We start from the raw sequence: 21,359 nt of genomic DNA, 5'->3' as shown, positions 1-21,359 counted from the left end.
CAAACAACTATATTTCTAGAACTTTGGGGTGGAAGCTAGAGATTTTGACAGCTTCTTTTTTTCATCCAGGAAAATGAGGGATATATTTTGGGATTGTTGGATAAAGTGAATGTTCTGCTAAAATGATCAGCTGTGAAACAGTTAACTGTTCTGATATTTAAATGCACCCCAGGAAGCTTTGGCATTCACACCCCTATAAGCTATTATTTCAGACTGTCAACCTATTCAGACAGATAACAAATGCACTGATTACATTCCAACTGTTTTTGGAAGATTTTCTTCAAAACCATGAAGGCTAGAAACAATCATTTTTCTTCAGATGAAAGTCTAGATCCTTGAGCCTAACTCTGTGGCAAATTTTATAGCTGCAGAATCATGGAATACAGGAGGTCCCATTGTCAATCTTCTGTAGACATTAAACCCTTAGTTCAAGCACTAATTATAACAAAAAAGAAACTGACTATACAATTGGGAATATTCAATAAAATTGATAAGGCAAGTTATCTAAATATGTGAATTAGCACAGATTATGCTAAGATATGTCCTGGGTTCATGAATTTACATAAAATGAGAGTCATTCATACACAGCTTCTACACCTGGTGGATTAGGGGATACGACAATGTTTTTAGACAGCAAATTCATTTTCAGATTATCTATTATAGTGCAGATAGTCAATGTGTTTCTTCAGAGGTTAATTTTTAGTGTAGTATGGTAGGAGCTGCAGGTTACAACAGAAACCATTAGAAACTAATTGCACATTACCATCCATTTCACTTTGAATCTTGTTTCTCTCTCTTTCTACCTCACTCTTGGCTCTTGCTGCCTCCAGTCTGACATTAGTTACTTCTAATTTGTGTGAATGCTTAAGTTCATCTACCTGTTAATTAGAAAATAAAACCAAATCACTAATATTATATCCTAGCAATTATTTTGATCCAAGCTTGTCATATAGCATCTTCCTTACAAGCAAATACTTTAAACAATGGCAATCCATGCCTATTCTAGAAAATACACTTTGTGAAAAATTCTTTTCATCCACTGTTTTTCATATAGCCACTTCAAAGTAACCAAGCATCCAGGCTATATATCCCATATCTGCTTAGCAACAATAAGGCTATTAATACACTGTCACTCCCCAAATTATACTCCATTGCCACTTTCTTTCCATAAATCCTTCAAATTTAAGACACTGGAAATTCTTGGATAAATTACAAGTAACTGTTAATATGAGTTACTGCACATGCTTAATTCTGCACTATATGTCTCCATAGGAAAGATGTACTCAGAGCAGACACTAAACCAGTTACCAAGGTGTCATATACTAGAGTTGTAATACATCATGTTGAAGCAGCCAGCTACAAGCACCAGACTGGAAAGCTTCCTTTTTAGAGAAAGCTTGTGCTCTTTTATTTACTGTGATTTTGCACACCCAGTGAGACAGATTGGATTTCTAAACAAAAGATAGTATCCTGATATTTTGAAGCATACACTTCTACAAGCAGATGTCCCAAACCTGTGCAGCTTGTGCTTAGAAGGCTGCTCACTTGAAGTGCCTCATTAAGACATTAGTCCAGTATTATGGACCTTGATGCTTTCTCCATTTTATGTCCATCTGCCAGGACTCTAGCTTTCATGTTTTTCCATCCTGGCTTAAACCTCCTCAACTTCTAGCCAAAACGAAGCTATAGAGATTCTAACAATATGAAGTATCAGAGGGGTAGCCGTGTTAGTCTGGATCTGTAAAAGCAGCAAAGAATCCTGTGGCACCTTATAGACTAACAGACGTTTTGGAGCATGAGCTTTTGTGGGTGAATACCCACTTCCTCAGATGCATATAGTGGAAATTTCCAGGGGCAGGTATATATATGCTAGCAAGCAAGCTAGAGATAACGAGGTCAGTTCAATCAGGGAGGATGAGGCCCTGTTCTAGCAGTTGAGGTGTGAAAACCAAGAGAGGAGAAACTGGTTCTGTAGTTGGCAAGCCATTCACAGTCTTTGTTCAATCCTGAGCTGATGGTGTCAAATTTGCAGATGAACTGAAGCTCAGCAGTTTCTCTTTGAAGTCTGGTCCTGAAGTTTTTTTGCTGCAGGATGGCCACCTTAAGGTCTGCTATAGTGTGGCCAGGGAGGTTGAAGTGCTCTCCTACAGGTTTTTGTGTATTGCCATTCCTAATGTCTGATTTGTGTCCATTTATCCTTTTCCGTAGAGACTGTCCAGTTTGGCCGATGTACATAGCAGAGGGGCATTGCTGGCATATGATGGCGTATATTATATTGGTGGATGTGCAGGTAAATGAACCAGTGATGGTGTGGCTGATCCGGTTAGGTCCTGTGATGGTGTCGCTGATGTAGATATGTGGGCAGAGTTGGCATCGAGGTTTGTTGCATGGATTGGTTCCTGAGCTAGAGTTATTATGGTGCGGTGTGCAGTTACTGGTGAGAATATGTTTCAGGTTGGCAGGTTGTCTGTGGGCAAGGACTGACCTGCCACCCAAGGCCTGTGAAAGTGTGGGATCATTGTCCAGGATGCGTTGTAGATCCTTGATGATGCGTTGGAGGGGTTTTAGCTGGGGGCTGTATGTGATGGCCAGTGGAGTCCTGTTGGTTTCTTTCTTGGGTTTGTCTTGCAGTAGGAGGCTTCTGGGTACACGTCTGGCTCTGTTGATCTGTTTCCTTATTTCCTCGTGCGGGTATTGTAGTTTTGAGAATGCTTGGTGGAGATTTTATAGGTGTTGGTCTCTGTCTGAGGGATTAGAGCAGATGCGGTTGTACCTCAGTGCTTGGCTGTAGACAATGGATCGTGTGATGTGTTCGGGATGGAAGCTGGAGGCATGAAGGTAGGCATAGCGGTCGGTAGGTTTTCGATATAGGGTGGTGTTAATGTGACCATCACTTATTTGCACTGTGGTGTCAAGAAAGTGGACCTCCTGTGTTGATTGGTCCAGGCTAAGGTTGATGGTGGGGTGGAAGCTGTTGAAATCGTGGTGGAATTTTTCCAGAGTCTCTTTCCCATGGGTCCAGATGATGAAGATGTCATCAATGTAGCGTAGGTAGAGAAGGGGCGTGAGTGGACGAGAGCTGAGGAAGCATTGTTCCATGTCGGCCATAAAGATATTGGCATATTGTGGGGCCATGCGGGTGCCCATAGCAGTGCCACTGATCTGGAGATATATATTGTCATCAAATTTGAAATAGTTGTGTGTAAATATAAAGGCACAGAGCTCAGCAGCCAGTTGTGCTGTGGCATCATCAGGGATAGTGTTCCTGACAGCATGTATTCCATCTGTGTGTGGGATGTTTGTGTAGAGAGCCTCTACATCCATGGTGGCTAGGATGGTGTTTTCTGGGAGGTCACAATGCATTGTAGTTTCCTCAGGAAATCAGTGGTGTCACGGAGGTAGCTGGGAGTGCTGGTGGCATAGGGTCTGAGTAGAGAATCCATATATCCAGACAGTCCTTCAGTGAGAGTGCCAATGCCCGAGATGATGGGGCGTCCAGGATTTCCGGGTTTGTGGATCTTGGGTAGTAGATAGAATAGCCCTGATCGGGGCTCTAGGGGTATGTTGATTTCTTCTGGTGTTAGTGTAGGGAGTGTCCTGAGTAGATGCTGTAGTTTCTTAGTGTATTCCTCAGTGGGTTCTGAGGGAAGTGGCCTGTAGAATTTGGTATTGGAGAGTTGTCTGGCGGCCTCCTTTTGGTAGTCAGACCTGTTCATGATGACAACGGCACCTCCTTTATCAGCCTCTTTGATGATAATGTCAGGGTGGTTTCTGAGGCTGTGGATGGCATTGCATTCTGCACGACTTAGGTTGCGAGGCAAGCGATGTTGTTGTTCCACGATTTCTGCCTGTGCACGCCGGCGGAATCATTCAATGTATAGGTCCAGACTGTCATTGTCTCAGATCCCACTTAGGAATACACTAAGAAACTACAGCATCTACTCAGGACACTCCCTACACTAACACCAGAAGAAATCAACATACCCCTAGAGCCCCGACCAGGGCTATTCTATCTATATCTGGACCCATGGGAAGGAGACTCTGGAAAAATTCCACCACAATTTCAACAGCTTCCACCCCACCATCAACCTCAGCCTGGACCAATCAGCACAGGAGGTCCACTTTCTTGACACCACAGTGCAAATAAGTGATGGTCACATTAACACCACCCTATATCGAAAACCTACCGACCGCTATGCCTACCTTCATGCCTCCAGCTTCCATCCCGAACACATCACACGATCCATTGTCTACAGCCAAGCACTGAGGTACAACCGCATCTGCTCTAATCCCTCAGACAGAGACCAACACCTACAAAATCTCCACTAAGCATTCTCAAAACTACAATACCCGCACGAGGAAATAAGGAAACAGATCAACAGAGCCAGACGTGTACCCAGAAGCCTCCTACTGCAAGACAAACCCAAGAAAGAAACCAACAGGACTCCACTGGCCATCACATACAGCCCCCAGCTAAAACCCCTCCAACGCATCATCAAGGATCTACAACCCATCCTGGACAATGATCCCACACTTTCACAGGCCTTGGGTGGCAGGTCAGTCCTTGCCCACAGACAACCTGCCAACCTGAAACATATTCTCACCAGTAACTGCACACCGCACCATAATAACTCTAGCTCAGGAACCAATCCATGCAACAAACCTCGATGCCAACTCTGCCCACATATCTACATCAGCGACACCATCACAGGACCTAACCGGATCAGCCACACCATCACTGGTTCATTCACCTGCACATCCACCAATATAATATACGCCATCATATGCCAGCAATGCCCCTCTGCTATGTACATCGGCCAAACTGGACAGTCTCTACGGAAAAGGATAAATGGACACAAATCAGACATTAGGAATGGCAATACACAAAAACCTGTAGGAGAGCACTTCAACCTCCCTGGCCACACTATAGCAGACCTTAAGGTGGCCATCCTGCAGCAAAAAAACTTCAGGACCAGACTTCAAAGAGAAACTGCTGAGCTTCAGTTCATCTGCAAATTTGACACCATCAAGCTCAGGATTGAACAAAGACTGTGAATGGCTTGCCAACTATAGAAGCAGTTTCTCCTCTCTTGGTTTTCACACCTCAACTGCTAGAACAGGGCCTCATCCTCCCTGATTGAACTGACCTCGTTATCTCTAGCTTGCTTGCTAGCATATATATACCTGCCCCTGGAAATTTCCACTATATGCATCTGAGGAAGTGGGTATTCACCCACGAAAGCTCATGCTCTAAAACGTCTGTTAGTCTATAAGGTGCCACAGGATTCTTTGCTGTTTTAACAATATGAAGTGATACAAAAATACAGGAAAAATAATAATTCCACTGAAAAAGTCCCTATTCAGTTCTGTTTGACAGCAACTTACAGCATCTAGAGATCATAGCTTGCTACGCAACTTTCTTAAAAATCCATTTGTTCATAGTTTTAAAATAATTTGAAACCAGATGCATCTTTTCTGAAACTGTAATGCATAAAAGCTGCCTCATAAAAGCAGTAGTTTTAAATAGGACATCAAATCACTAAAGGTAATTACTGCCTACGTGAAACTTTCTATAGTTTAGGCTCTTACTGCACAGTAATTACACGGTCAGTGAGAATTAAATATCTAGAGGGAAGCACTTATGAAAATCCATTTGCAATGACAAATGTAATTACAATCTGCTAGCACTTACAAGTTGTAAAAGGTTAAGAATGACACAGTAGCTTATTAAATAACTACACTGTGGATTTGGATCCTTAAATATGAAGTTGAGAACATCTTAGGAAAATTCAGCAAATACTTAAGGAGCCTTCTGAGGCACAAACCCGAGGAGGATACATAAATCACTTGAGCACTCAAAGGACCTGTGTTCTGAAATAAGTTTGTCTGGATGCACAGTGGGAGGGGAGCACAGCGCTGGAGGGACTTACTGCTCACGCTCATATTCTTGGAGCAGACCTGCTTAGGTGGAAGTTTCTACTCTCCAAAACCAGTACTATTTAGCCAAATTCCTCAGCACTCCTGCGGTCTTACAGGGAACAAAAATTAACACAACCCCAAGGCTCCATACCCCTTGTACAGCTTCTGATGGGGAGCAAACAAGAAACGAAAGGGACGGAAAGACCAGGCTGTTTTAACTCTTTTCCTTCTCTCTCTTTTTTTTTTTTTTTTTTTTAAAGTTACCTAGCACTCACTTTCCAGGACACGGGCTTTCTTCTTATTTGTTCATACAATGCCTTACCTTGATGGATCCCTGATCCCCAGATGCTACTATAATATAAATAATTAGATAGATCAAATAATTAGATAAATAAGAACTAGGTGTGGCATGTTACATGAGTAGGCATGTGGGTTGTTTGGTGTTTTGTCCTCTTCCTACAGAAGGTTAGAATCATACTGCCTGGGAAAATGTAATTCAGGGCTGAGGTTGTCTTTTTGGTTGATCTGTATTGTGAGTACTGGGTGTGCTTAAGCTCATCTTGAACAAGTTCTGGGATTGTTAAATTTGGACTGTGATTTGTTCCATCTTTCACATTTCTTGTGTTAGGTATCTTTTTGAGCCATACTATGGTGATAACAGCTGTTAAATAATGTAATATTTTGAATGGATGTGTTTATTATTTTGGGGGGTATGTTCCAAAAGGCAATAGATGAGTGTTTCAGTTTCTGTTTGTTGATTTTAAAAAAAACCAAACCAAACCTGTGTTGAAGGTATTCTGCATAGCATTGTATGTGTGTGACCAGAAGTTGCGGATCTGTAGGCAATCTCAAAATGGTGTGGGCAGTCTAACCACAATCTCTCCAGTAGAGACTGAAGGAACTAAGGTTTACTTTGTATTATTATTTCCAATGGACTTCTCTCCAAGATACACTGAGAAGAAGCGGTGAGGATTGTTAAAATAATGCCTGTCCGAGCATCCTCTTCTCTGGGACTAGAATTCCGAGTGTATTTTCTCATACAAATGAGAAGTAAAGCTAACATTACGTCAAATAATGTTTCTGGAAAATTAAGTTGTTTTGACTGTTAGAAGAAAGTTACCAGATGGGCACTTTTAAGAGCAATTCCACGAGGAAAGGAAAATACAAAAAACACAGAGTTCTTTATTTCAGTCTATAAAATGAATGATTCATTAGACAAGTAACATTGTTCTTAGCTAGATTTTAAAAATCACCAGAAACTGAATCTTGATAATCCAATTTTCTTTTTCATTTCAAGTTCTAGCAATTTTGTTAAGATTTATCACTATAGCCTGATGATTTTTACTGAAGTAAGCAGTCACAACCCTTATTTGATAGCACCAGACATATTAGCGGTTGGAAAAATCTACTATGGTACTAATGTGGTTCTTCAAGCATCACATCATAAAAAAACAAAAACAAACAAAAATCCACAGAATGAGATAAGGATCAAAATCTCAGACTCCAAAGACACTTACAGTGATCATGTTTTTCTCTAGCATTACAGACTCCATATCTATCATGCCAGCTACAATTAAAGAACATTTATTATGGATACTGCAGACTTTGAAAGGGCAGAAAATAGTTTACATTAAAAATAAAGTGAAACATGGTTTTAGAAAGTCAGATAAAACTGCCTTGTCCTTCAGCTTGAAACCAGATGTGAAAATATATTGCTGATCCCACAAAAGCACTTACTTTAGTGGCCAAGGCACTGATTTCTCGTTCAGCTTTGTGTAATTTGCTGGTTAGGAGAGTATTCTGCTCATTACTCATCTGTAGTTCTTTTTCAATGCGATCAATCTGGAGCTTAGCTGACTGCTTTTCTGCCTTGAATAAAAAAAGTATTTAGAAGCTTTTTGGAGCAGCAACTATCTCTTGATATGCATTTGTACATTGTACAGAACAATAGGGTCCCAGTCTTGATTAGGGCTTTTTGGGCACTACTGGCTTACATATTACATGTTTATAGTAAGGCTGCGTGTCTGTCACAGAGGTCACAGAAACCATGGATTCAGTGACTTCCGTGATTTCTGCAGCAGCCGGTGCTGGCTCAGAGCCAGCAGCAGCAGTTTGGGTGTGTGTGGGGGGCTCAGGGCTAGAGTATGGTAGGAGTGCGGGGGCGCTCCCGGGCTCCCACTGACATGTCCCTGCTACTCCTAGGCGACGGGGGGCAAACTATGGTCCGTGGGCCGCTTCTGGCCCGTCAGACACTTTTATCAGGCCCTCAACCTCCTGCTGGGGAGTGGGGTCTGGGGCTTTCCCCACTCTGCCCGCTCAGTGCTCCCCAACCCCCGACTCCCAATTCCCTTGATGAGCACCATCTTCTGGCACGTAGAGCCACGCTGCGGGCAGATGCAACTTCACCAGGCTGTTTCCGGGATCGGAACCTCGCTCCTACACAGCAGCCCCAACATGCGGCAGCTCGCCCAGTCCCCTCCTGGTCTCCTACAGACCCACCCTTGAGAGCCTAGAAACCACTCAGGGGCTGCACTGATCCCAGCTAGGGTGCCTCCACCCATGGCAGTGGTGTCACTGCTGGCAGGGCCCCTAGGAGTCCCCAGCACCACCTCTACAGAGCATCTCCCATCCGATGAGTCCCCCCTGCCCCCACCTCATAACATCCCTTATAGAGCCCTCCCATGCTACACCTCATAGAGTCCCCCTCTCCCAGCGGGCATTCATGGCCCACCATACAATTGCCATACCCAGATGCGGCCCTCAGGCCAAAAAGTTTGCTCACCCCTGTCCTAGGCAGAAGGCCCAGGGGGCTTCGCGCACTGCCTCTGCCCACAGGCACTGCCCCCACAGCTCCCATTAGCTGCAGTTCCTAGCCAATGGGAGCTGTGGAGCTGGCGCCTGTGGCAGGAGCAGTGCACAGAACCTCTCTGGCCACCCCTCCCCGTAGGAGCTGCAGCGACAAAATGATTGGAGCCAGATAGGTAGCCTGCCAGCCCCTGCCAGCCTGCCAGCACTGGGGGTGGGGAGGGTCCCCAGGCCATGCACTGCTGCCCGTCTCCCTCTCCCAGCACCAGCGGAGGTCCCCACCCCCCTGAGCGCTCGCAGCCCTCCAGCCCAAGTTTTAGTTAGGGTTATATAGTAAAAGTCGTAGACAGGTCACAGACCATGAATATTTTTTTTTTTTACTACCCCTGACCTGTCCATGACTTTTACTAAAACTACCCGTGATTAAAACATAGCCTTAATTTATATTTAGTAGAGGTTTGCTGTACAAGATGATCTCTCTCTAATTTACTCAGAGTAACACTTGTTCTCCAACTACATTGCCCCCACAGACTCTCATGCACCCCCACACCCCTAAGCCTTCTGGAGGCAAGAGGACCTGAAGCTTGGTTAGAGGGGTCAGGTATTTATACCCTCCGACAGTAAACTGTTAGGCTGTAAGGACGTGTGTCTGCAAGCAGTGCTCCAAAAAGGCTTCTGTAGACGCATGCCCCAGCACAAAACACCTACCATGTACCACTGTAAAGTCAACATCATAAAGGATAAATAACAGTTTCAGTACTCTGCATTTTGTGGTGTTTGAAGAGAGCATTTAAGTAAAATTTCAAGTAGATGCTTAACCCAGGTTATTGACTTCAATCAAGTTATTTTCTCCAATAAGATTTAAACAATCACTAAATTAAGATTAGAGTAGATCTAAGCATACTGAAGTGCATTTTAATAGGTCTTTAATATGCTGTGCCCATTTAAAAAAAATCTACAGCAGCGTTTGTCAAGTTGTGGCCTTCAGGACCACTTGATGGTAATACACAGCAATATGGCAGGCATCTACTGCTGGTTCTTCCTTGTTTTTAGCTGCTTTTACAGAGATACAGCTCACTGCTGTGTAGGGTGACCAGAAAGCAAGTGTGAAAAATTGGGACAAGGGGTAGGGGGTAATAGGTGCTTATACAAGACAAAGCCCTGAATATAAAATCAGGACGTCTGGACAAACTATTGCAGTGAAGAGCCTGGGCACCTATAAAAGTAAGATGGAAAGGAAGCCAGTCTAACTGTGGGCTGCAGCTACACAGTAGGAAGAAAATCCACCACAGACTGGAGCTGCCAACAGGCGAAAAACAGGAACCATTAATGAAGTGGAAGCCCTCAAGCCAGTGAGGAATGTTCAGTGGAGAACTGAAACCTGAAAAGTATGTACAGAAGAGAAGTAGGATAGATGGGACCTTACAGTAGGGAAGTATGTGCAAGGGGACAAGAAAAGGAAGCTAGGAAGTTGTGGCAACATGTGCAGGAAACATGAGTACTATGTGGTAGGCAAGCAAGAAGAAAACACAACAAGTGAATGGGCTGCTTAAATGAAGAGCAAAAGTAGAACATATAATTAACATTTTTTAAAAGGACAAAACTTTTATTGTATTAAAGACAATTAACACACATACTATCCCAATATGAAATTCCAATAAGCAACTGCAGTTCACACATGCATCTTAAGTGACTGCAAATAGAACTGTGGGTGAGAAGGGACATGGTCTGTGAGAATCTTTCAGTTAAGATGTTGCCCATTCTATGGCAGAATTTGAGAAGTGATGACTTAAAAATAAAATCAGAAGTAGAGAGTAAGTTCGGAAAATGCAAACTGTTTAATTCTTTAGCATGTCCATGGAACCAGAGCCTACTGGTCAAAAACTTCCAAATGTATTTCCTGAGTTCCCCTGAGAGACAATTAAACTTCTTACCTCCAGAGATCTCATTGTAGTCTGCATCTCCGCCAGCTGCCGTACCTGTATTCTTTGGACATTATCTGCTTGCACACCACTATTTTCTCTCTCTGCTCTTAGTTCTGCTACCTCAGCTTCTAAACCTTTTAATTTTTGATGTAGTTGAGCCTTTTCTCTTAGGAGTACCTCCACTCGCTTATTGTCTCTTGTGGGATCAACACTAAGCAGCTGATTATGCAGTTCTTCTTTATCTCTATCCAGTCTTGCTATCTAACCGTTATACAGAAAAATATACAACCGTTACATTATTTAGCTGTCAGTCACCAAAATAATACCCAAGTTGATAATTAAGGAAAAGATCAGCAATTTGCATTAAACATGGAAATCTTTCTGCATTTAGATGTTAATTCATTTTCTTTGAGTAATAAGATCCACAGAACCACTACAATCAGACTTCAGACTGCTGGCTGTGCAGGAGACAAAAGTAGGCCTGTCAGCGCCTGCAATTAAAAACCCAGGGCTGGCCCGAACCAGCTGACATGGGCTCACAGGGTTCAGGCTAAAGGACTGTTTAACAGTGTAGGTGTTCAGGATCGGACTGGAGCGAGGACTATAGGACTGTGAGGTGGAAGGATCCCAGAGCTTGGGCTATAGTCTGAGCCCAACCATCTACACCGGAATTAAATAGCCACTTAACCCGAGCCTCGCAAGCTCAAGTCAGGTGGCCTTTGCCAGCTGCACGGTCTCATTGCAATGCCCTCAGTCAATGGCAGGAAGGATTGTCCCTCCCTCAAGAGCCTGCCAGCTGGGACAACTTCCTCTGAGGTTATGTCTACAATAGAAAGGTAAGTTGACCTATGTAATTACTGTGGTGGTTCATGTCCACTCTACCCTCCTTCTGTCAGTGGTGTGCATCCTCACCTGGAGCGCTTCCACTGACTTACAAGGGGCGGGGAAGGGGGTGGGGTCTGAGAGCCCAGCTACCCCTCTGGGCTCTCCATTTCCTGCTCCCTGCCACCAGGGGGAAGCCGGGATCTGTGTGGGGAGGGTGCAGCCTGGCTGGGAGCAGGGAGCCCTGGGCAGCAGGAGCCTCCAACCCACCCTGTAGCTTTCTTGTCAATTTCATGGATCCATGCTGGAGCCGTGAAATTGACAAGAATGACAACCAACAGCAGATGTAAGAAATGCAGAGCCTGCTTTAGCTATATGAAAACAAAGCAAAGCAGTCTCTGCAATAGGAGAGCATGAGAATAATTTCACCTATAATTCTAACAGTAATATAGGTTTAAAACTAGAGAGCTTCAAAAGCTAACCAGCAATTCTTGAATCTTAAAAAGTTGATAAAACAGAAGACGTGAATTATTTTGAGTCTCAAGACTTGATTGTGCACATTATAACTGATTTACATATTGTATGTCTCAGAATAAATATCAGTTTGGGCTAAATTTTCAGGTAAGCACCTAAATATAACATGCAAGAGGTACATGCAGGGGTGCAACTGGTAATTATATACTTACTTGTGCATATATTTGCATTTACAGTTTAGACTCTTTCTTGAAAACTTGGCCCCAAATAAAACAGATCATTAAATAGTTTATCCAAGAGCTAAATCATAGGTAAGGACAAATTTTGAAACAAGTTAAGGGGTCAATAGGAGAGAGATCATGAAAATTTTTCAGGAATGGCAGACAAAAAGATATTGACAAATTTGAAAATGGACAAGTTTTCCAGCTTACCTCAGTATTTTCTGCTGCCCTTTTCTTGGGTTAGTCATCAGATATAGAACAAAATTCTATATTTACTTTTATTTAGGCTATTTGAGTACTAAGTTAGGATTGAAGAAGGTGTATTGATCTATTTAAATCTCTCAACGCTAATAGAAAAGGTTCGCAAGCATTGTTATTGGCGGTCATTCAAAGACAAGCCTATTATTTGCAATAGAACAACTGATATTTCTACAAGATATCTTGAACAAATTGATGTAAATTGTTATGGACCAGACCATGACAAAAATGTAAGAGAGCTGACAGTACTCTGATAACCAACATATTACAAGAATACAAAAAGAGATGACAAAATTATAATAGTTACACTAAAATGACAAAAAACCTTAAAAAAAATTTTATAAATACCTCAAATATTTCAATTTTACAGTTGTTTAACTTATATTACATATTCTCTACCTACCTCAGAGTCATACTTTATTTTTTTCTCTTCTAAAATACGTTCATGTTCTTCCTTCTGGTGTTCAAATTCTGATTTGAGGAAGGTATGTTCATAACGAAGTTTGTTATATTCTGTTCTGTATTTTTCTACCTCCTAAAATTAATTAGGAAGTAGAACACAGATTCACTCAAGCACAGAAATAGATAAACATATAAAAGTAAATACTTAATACTTTTGTTTTATTTCATGAATCATCCATGGAATTTCCCCATGATCTTTTCATAAGTCATTTTTATGCCAAGCAAAATACCAAACAAGCCCTCCCTCAATCTAGACAAAGAGAAGTTAAATACGTCTTACTACTTACTTCATCTAGTTTCCGAAAGCGCTCTCTCATAGGGGTTTCCAATTCACGTTGTATTTGTGCTTTTAACAACTCAAGCTTTTGAGGAGTTAGTACCTGATGTAAACAAATGTACTGTAGAATAATTAACCAAACAGACATATTAAGCAATTCATATTGTAAAACAAATGTTGAGCAATGAAACATTTCACATACAATTTTAAAAAAGTTATTTATGAACATATGCCATTTATAAAATTTATTTTTAATTTTTTCCTACTTTCATAAAAAGCTAATCAATTCAGGTATAATTGATGTGCTTTCCTAGAGAAAAATTTAACATTGCAAAGGTTAACAATATTAAATATACATGAAATAAATCCAGCCACTACATCATCTTTCAGGTTCTTCAGATAAGGTACACTCAGGATCCTTATAGTATACTCACTACCTTTTTTATTGCCTTCTTCCTTAATTGCTGTAATTCAAGTCTAATGCTCAAAGAGTGAAGGACTTGTTTTCTTCCCACTGTCATTCTGCTTTTTCAGCGATTTGCTCTCTTTTCTTTATTACTAGATTAAAAAATTATGAATTGATTCAGGGAAACATCCATAAGCAGACGAGGGCAGAAAAGAAAAAGCCCTCAGAAAAGTGCACTGGGCATGGTCTTACTGCATTCTCATTTTCCTGATGAAGAGTGAAAGATTTCTGGTTACGGTTCTCACACTAGGGCCCAAAAAGAGTTTTGTTGTTTGTTTTTAAAGAATACAGATCATCCTGCTCTGAGATATAGTATTTCTTAAATTATAGCAATTTTTTGAACTTCTGTTGGTGTCTAGCTTTTGCATATATCAAATCAGATTGGCAACAGGTTGAACCCTTCACTGAATTTTGACTGGATTTCATTGGTAGCTGCAGAACCAGAGAAATGTGGCATTACTACTTAAAACAAACAGACTTTTGGGAAAAGAGGTGGGAAGAGTGTTTAAAATATCTCCATTTTGATTTTAGTAGAATATGCCAACAGATAAGGCCAATTCACTAAAAAAGTTGGTTTTTTTTGTTTTTTTAAAACTAAATAGCCTGCCTTTAAGAACTCTCTCTCCACCTTGACAGGAAAAAAACCTGAGTCCTACAAACAAAAGAACAAGTGCCCCTAGAATTCTTACAGAAAAGCAGACCATAATGGCTTAAATCCAACACGGCAAGATGCTGGATGGCCAAGTAGCTCCCTGCACCAAATCTCAATTGCCTCCTAGAAGAACAAAGTTCTTTCACTGGCAGCTGAATAGCTAACATGAAAGCTTCCCGCTGACTACCAAAACACCTTCCGATCAACACTGGTCACAGAACGGATGAGTCATTGGAAAGTCAACTCTGACAAGTTCCACTTTTCTTCTGCCATTCTGGGCCCCTGAAGTGCTTCAAACCCTGAAGATCAGCTCTGGAAGCAACATCAAAAGACTTTTCTTCTTCATTCAGAGTATACTGAACTGTGGGTAGACAGAAGATCTTTAGAATTTTCAATCACACAAGATTGCCTTTCCCTGACCACATTCTGTTAAATTCCTAAGAATTTATGTTTTTATGTTAACTAGAAAGCTCTTGTGATTCATGTGTCATGCTGGATCACACAAACCCTCGGAGTCTGATAAGCAGATTGCAGTTGTAAAAGAAACTAAGGAAGAACTTATTTGAGTAGATTGGACAGGAACAGGATCACTAGAAAGCCAACCCACTGCAGGAAGGCTGATACCACAGGCAAAAAGTAAGTGAAGAATCTGAGGCAAATGCTGATCTGCAGAAGAGGGCTCAATACAGGAGATGAAGGTTTGCTCAAAAAGAATGCTAGAAAGTTATTTCACTGGCAGCTGAATAGCTTACATGAAACCTTCCCGCTGACTACCAAAACACCTTCCGATCAACACTGGTCACAGAACGGACGAGTCATTGGAAAGTCAACTCTAGTCTTTCCAAACTGTGGGGAAATGATAAATAGTTACTGAAAACATCATTGACATCCAAAAACTATCCTGATAGTCAACATGTGATTTGCACAATTTGAATTTTAGCTAACCTCACTGTACCAAGTACAATGTATGTGCTGAAGCACGCACTATATTGCAGCTTGGAATAGTTAAAAGACAAATGATGAATAGTGGCATCTTCATAAGCTTCTTCCCAGAACCTGTTCAGACCTGAGTGTCACAGGTGAAAAAGCTTTCTTTATGAGGCACCGATCTGACTAAAGAGGTTAGCAATAGGGAAAATATGTTCTTGGTCAACAAATTGCAGAAGTAGTATCTTTGGCTGAAAACAAGCACTGCTGATAAAAGTTCATAAAAACGACAGATGGGAGAGGAAGAAAAGAGGCTGAAGAAAAATGGAAGCTTAATTTTCTCTCTTCAGTAGGTCTTCATTCACAGGATGTAAGACTCTTTTCTTTTTGTGTCACCATCTCACAGAGCTTGAGGGCCTAATGCATTGCATAAGCTGACTGAAATCCCAGTGAGGATAGCAGAATCCCAGCTGCACTATTGACACAGGGAAGAGATATGCGCCTCCCTAATTTTCTTCATCCTTCTTCATAACCAGTCTAACTAATTTTTTATCCCCGGAGAAGGAAAGAACCTGACATTATTAATACTAGAACATAGTAAAGAAGGAGTGTGCCATCAGTGGCACTTTTTCAAGAGACTGATAGAGACTACTATTCATGGAATGCATAATAACAGAGTTTAGAAGATCTAAATGGTACCAGAAGTTTTAACTGTCATTTCATTTGTGCTCCTGCAGTAAAATTACAAGAGGATTTGTGATTTGAGGACATAGCTGTAATAGATCCAATTGGAAGCAGAAAGAAAAACTAAAGCTAAAATGCACAATACATTGATAAAGATATATTACAGAAATGTTTTTACAGAAATTCATATTAAGTTCTGGTAACCATTGTCTCACCTGCATCTTCAGTTCTTCTAGTTCCCTAGTTTTATCTAATAATTCCCCTCGGAGCTCAGCAAGAAGACATTGAAATTTGTCATGGATGCCTTGCTTTTCAACTAACAACCGTTTGAGCTCATTTTGTGATTTCGTATACTCATCCTGTAACCTGCAAAATATACAGTATTTTTATTTTATACTAAGACTGCCCATTTACTCTCTAAAAACAGATCTTTCTTATGCTGAAAAATCTGAAGTCACAGAATAACAGAAGTACAGAAGCAAAAGTAAAAAGACATCAAATCTGACAAAATATCTACTAGGTATCATTTCCGCCCTCCCCCCAAAATACATTTGACATGGTTACCATTCTAAATTCTTGAAATTACTTCATATTTACAGATACACTGAATATTTCAGAACCCTGACCTCGCATATATTGAGACCTTTAAATTGTTATTGTGTAAATAACAAAGTATTATTTTAGAAAACTAACAGTCAAACTTGTCCTTAAGCACAAATGAGTAGTAATGTACATTTCTATTGGACACTGAGTATTTTAACAATCAAAGCCCTTCCTCAATGGAGCAATTTACAGAAATCATGACTGAATCCAGTAAACATTTGTACTGCTACTCCTACAAATTAAAGTCAGACAGATTATTAGCTAAAAAAACAAAATAGCTCAAACAAAGTAAGGAAAACAGACATGTAAAGTACTGTACCTTGTATGCTCTGCCTTTAGAGTTTGATAATTTGTTTTATGATTTTCACACCGCATTCTTTCATCGATTAAAAGTTTTTGTATTTCTTCTTGTGAACCAGCAAGTTCACTATTTCCACTTATTGGATGAAGTATGCTGGTGAAAGTATTCATCCTGGCTAAATATTATTGAGTTGACAACCAGGTAAAAATGAATTCAGCCCAAATCTACCACCTTCATAAGGATTACCTCCACCTTTTCTCTTGATGGCATCCCAGGAGGCCAAATTACCTGTTACAAACACAAGTGCAACTAATTAGTAATAGTCATTCATGGTTCAAAAGGCTTCACACACTATTTTATGCTTTCATATTACAAAGCTTCATAACTTCCTTAATCTTGGCTACTCTGATTTTAGCCACAGTTGCAGCTGTACTGGGGAGTAAAATCCCAGTGTTGACAATGCGTGAGTCTTAACAAAGATAATTCTATTTGCTATTCTATTTTTTAATATTTTTATTGCCTCCACTCTGATTCCATTCGCTCAACTTTAGGTATCATTAGAGCAAATACATTAACTTGTTTTCAAATACAGTTGAAGTACTGTATATAAGGCCCTACTTACCGGTAATTTGTGATATTGCAGAAATTACAGATCTCACAATATTAGCCTCCCGCTATCAGCTTTGGACATTAATGACAGCAATATAGTTGCAGCAAAATGTCTCATTATCAAAAAAAAATTAGCAGGCATAACATAATACTTGAGTGTTTATATTGTTCCAGCAAATTTTTCTTAATCAAATAGGTCTTCTCTGGCTTTTCCAAATTTATAAAGGTCTGTTATTACTTTTCTGTAATTTTCCACTTCTTATCCACAGCTCGGCCACAATTATTGACAATCATCCCACGATTCAACTAGGGCCTTACATGTAACTCATTTTCTAGCATTCCAACCTTCACTAAACTCTTGTGGATCCATTTTAATGCTAACAATTTTATCCCGAAGAATGTGTTTCAATCTACAAGACCTTACCCAAAAATCACATGCCTCCCACACAGAGAAAAAACAACATGCCATATTACATACATTATAAAAATAGATGGTATGAAATCCAAGGCTCTCTTGATGTTAATTTCTTTCCTGAAATTTTTCCCACCATTACTAATAGTGAGGGCAGTGTTGGTAACAGCTGAAGTGCTACTGTAGCCAAAGTGCCGGAAGTGACTGGCTTTTCTTTTGACTTGTCTTGTCCAAACTTGCCCAGAGGAGGAAGAAATTAGAATTGAGCCATCCAGTGAGGAAAAGGACTATGACTATTCTTCCTGTGACTGTTCTCCCTGCCTCTGCTTTTCCAATTCTGAGCACTAATCCTTCAGTAAAACAAATTCTGAATAAGCAATCTACTTTTCAATCCAGGCTTTTCAAGAGCAAGAATAAGGACCAGGTAGCGATTACAAGCACAATCGCATAATATTTTTCAATAGATGCATCAATATCTGTGTAAGGAAAAGTGGTCAAAAACAGATCAAAATTCTGAGGGCTACAAAAAGTGTTTAGGCAGACCTTCCAAATGAAGAAAGACAAGACAACACACACAGGAATTTCCAAGCCAAGAGTTTTCATCTGAAAAGGACAATGGGGGCCACCATTAAAACGCAACTTTACTGTGACTCAGATCTGTACTGTCATGAAACTAAATTCCAAGTCCCAAGCTGTAAAGGCGTCAGAATTGAGAAAACAATTTTTAGAGATAAGGAACAAGCAAATATGCAAAACATCCCTAATTCCAAAAAATGGATCTGAGTCTCCCAAAAGATTTGGTCAAGATGACTACCTTGCTTGAGTAGAAAAACCACACACAAACAAGCAGAACGAGCCTAAAACTGAAGCAAATAAGACAAGGTGGAGGTTCTGTGAACACACCAGCCATCAAAAAAAGAGAAACTGAGAGAGAGTTGGGAAATGGAAAATTATATATCCTCAGTTCCACACTGCAGTGACACACTTCATGAGGAAGAACTGGATATTGGACACTGAGTATTTTAACTCAGTATCCAGTTTTAACTGGATATTGAGAAGGTCCGATTCTGAGAACAGGAAAGAGAAGCATAGTTTACAAAACAGGTTTTTTAAATGTCAAAAGAGTAAGTGGTACCTATATAACCAAATAACCCTGTTTTAGATTACAGTGACATCTTGTGGTAGATTTTAAAACCTGCATAAAAGTCTGAAGCTGTCAGTTTTTAAAAACACTTTTACATTGTCCCATTAAAGTTAGTGACTTGCATAAGTACACACAGTTGCCATCCAAGTGCTAAATTGCACATAACATGTACCTTAGACCATTTAATAAACATTGTTGATTAATCCATGGTCAGTGACTTCTAACATTTGATCTAATCACAGAATCATAGATTAGGGTTGGAAGAGATCTCAGGAGGTTGAATCCAACCCCCTGCTCAAAGCAGGACCAACATGAACTAAATCATCCCAGCCAGTGCTTTGTCAAGCAGGGCCTTAAAAACCTCTAAGGATGGAGATTCTACCACCTTCCTAGGTAGCCTATTCCAGTGCTTCACCACCTTCCTAAGGAAAAACTATTTCACAATATCCAACCTAGACCTCCCCTCACTACAACTTGAGACCATTTCTCCTTGTTCTGTCATCTGCCACCACTGAGAACAGCCAAACTCCATCCTTTTTGGAATCCCCTTCATGTAGTTGAAGGCTGCTATCGAATCTCTCCCCCTCCCCCCAGACTAAACAATCCCAGCTTCCTCAGCCTCTCCTCGTAAATCATGTGTCCCAGCTCCCTGATCATTTTCATTGCCTTCCACAGGACTCTCAATTTGTCCGCATCCAAAATCACCATTATAAAAACAAAAAAAAATGCCAAAATGTTTCTTTCCTTTGCCACCCCAACACGGTATTTCTTTCACCAAATCACATTAGTGCATGCTCCAGGAAAGGCAATATTCACTCTTGGATAAGTAGATAATATTTAATTGCCTTATTAAGGCTACATTAGTAAGGCAAGCATCACTTCCAGCTAATGGAAGACACTTGCTTATAGCCATAAATCATACATTAAATCCACAACATGATTAGATAATACATACAGAGTTCAGGATTTTTTTTTTTTAAAGAGAGTTATAATTAGTTATAATTTCTCTCTCCCTCTGAGGACTGTACATATTTATTTATTATAACTAAGGTCATCTAACTTTAGAAAAAGAGGAATATGAAATATTTATATAGTTCAAATTTAAACTCAAGCATTTCTAAAAATAGTTTTTCTGTAAAATATCTGGCATATAGAGTATATGATGGCATATTGTGATTGACTAAAACAGCCATCCCAAAGGATGATGTAGTAAAACCTTTTACTACATCATCCTGCGTGTGTACACCAATAGGAATGAGTGTTGATTCTTCGATCAAGGGGTGTAGGAGTGTATGTATCCCTTTAAAACGCTAAATATCTAACTTTAAAATAATGTTAGAGAGGAGAATAAAGGCTAATGTGAATAAGTTATCTGCTAAACTTCCAACCACCTTAATTCTGTCCCTTATTGTCCCTCTCACTTAAATAGAGAGTTAGAATGTGTCTGGTTTTTTTGTTTTTTAATATCGACTACAATCTTTGCTTCAAGTCCTGGCAAATTCAGAGATATCAGGCCTTTAAGTCACCATATCACCATTAATTTAAAAAAAAATCTTATTTAAAAACATTGTTATTTAAAAATATATTGATAGAATTTTTATTACTAGCTGTTGTAAATGGTAACTATGGTAAGTCAACCTAAATTTAGAGAAAATTATGTAATCATACTAATTTAAATTTTGAAAACTCCAAAGCATCACTCTGAGTTATATGACATAACCAAGTTATATAATGGTGGTTTCAGTGTTCAATGGCAAATGTTTAGGATTACCTGCATAACTCATTCAAGGCTCTGCTTTCATTACTATAGCCTGGTCTAACCTACAAAATATTACCATATTTGAACACTCGTATGATCAATGAAGTTAGATAACAAGGCTAAACATAATTTTTGGCCAGTGCAGAACAGGACAAGTAGTATTCTGCCTTGTGTCAGCTAATTGTATCAGACATTAAAAAAAAACAAAAAACACCACCCTCTTCTTCAGTTATTACTGTAAGTGTAAAGTTTAACAGTAGTTTCATATAATGTACAGGATAATCTGTTTACCTACTTATTTCAGTGTTCTAGAATGCAAAGCCAATACCACCTCCCTGTGATCACCTCCCATGATCTCTCAGTACACCTGTGTTACTGTGAATTAGTACTACCATCAGCCTAAAAGAATAAGACTCTCTGCTGCAGGAAACACAGCTCTTCTGGCAATGACTGAGGAACTCACTACTCGGAGAAATTAGAACCACCATGAAAGTCATTGATTTGACCTATCTTTCCCATAAAAACCAAAACCAAACACACCCACCCACCAACAAGGAACAGCGAATGGAGAGAGATATAGAAGATTCTTTGGTATACTGTATTTACTTCTAAAATCTGTAACTTTCTTAGATGCCACAC

At 40.1% G+C, this 21,359-nt stretch overlaps 1 protein-coding gene across 8 annotated transcripts in view; it reads right to left on the bottom strand.

Annotated features, from left to right (window-relative positions):
• CEP83 (centrosomal protein 83) overlaps window positions 1–21,359 on the bottom strand; it is a 39,865-nt gene that overhangs the window by 15,621 nt on the left and 2,885 nt on the right. For 6 of the 8 annotated variants that reach the window (XM_030548533.1, XM_030548537.1, XM_030548536.1 and 3 more), the window contains exons 2-8: window positions 16,815–17,084; window positions 16,108–16,258; window positions 13,174–13,266; window positions 12,828–12,959; window positions 10,659–10,910; window positions 7,657–7,788; window positions 764–878 (exon numbers count right to left, since the gene is read on the bottom strand). In XM_030548533.1, coding sequence (XP_030404393.1) covers window positions 764–878; window positions 7,657–7,788; window positions 10,659–10,910; window positions 12,828–12,959; window positions 13,174–13,266; window positions 16,108–16,258; window positions 16,815–16,966 — 1,027 coding nt within the window. In that variant the 5' untranslated portion in view covers window positions 16,967–17,084. Of the gene's footprint in view, window positions 1–763; window positions 879–7,656; window positions 7,789–10,658; window positions 10,911–12,827; window positions 12,960–13,173; window positions 13,267–16,107; window positions 16,259–16,814; window positions 17,085–17,883; window positions 18,451–21,359 lie in introns of those variants that run through there. The other 2 variants (XM_030548532.1, XM_030548538.1) reach the window with 2 other exon arrangements.

This window comes from Gopherus evgoodei, chromosome 1 (genome assembly GCF_007399415.2).
Source record: "Gopherus evgoodei ecotype Sinaloan lineage chromosome 1, rGopEvg1_v1.p, whole genome shotgun sequence".
NCBI classification, from domain to species: Eukaryota; Metazoa; Chordata; order Testudines; family Testudinidae; genus Gopherus; species Gopherus evgoodei.
Note: the sequence above shows the minus strand (reverse complement) of the source record. Positions and strands in the feature narration are given on the sequence as shown.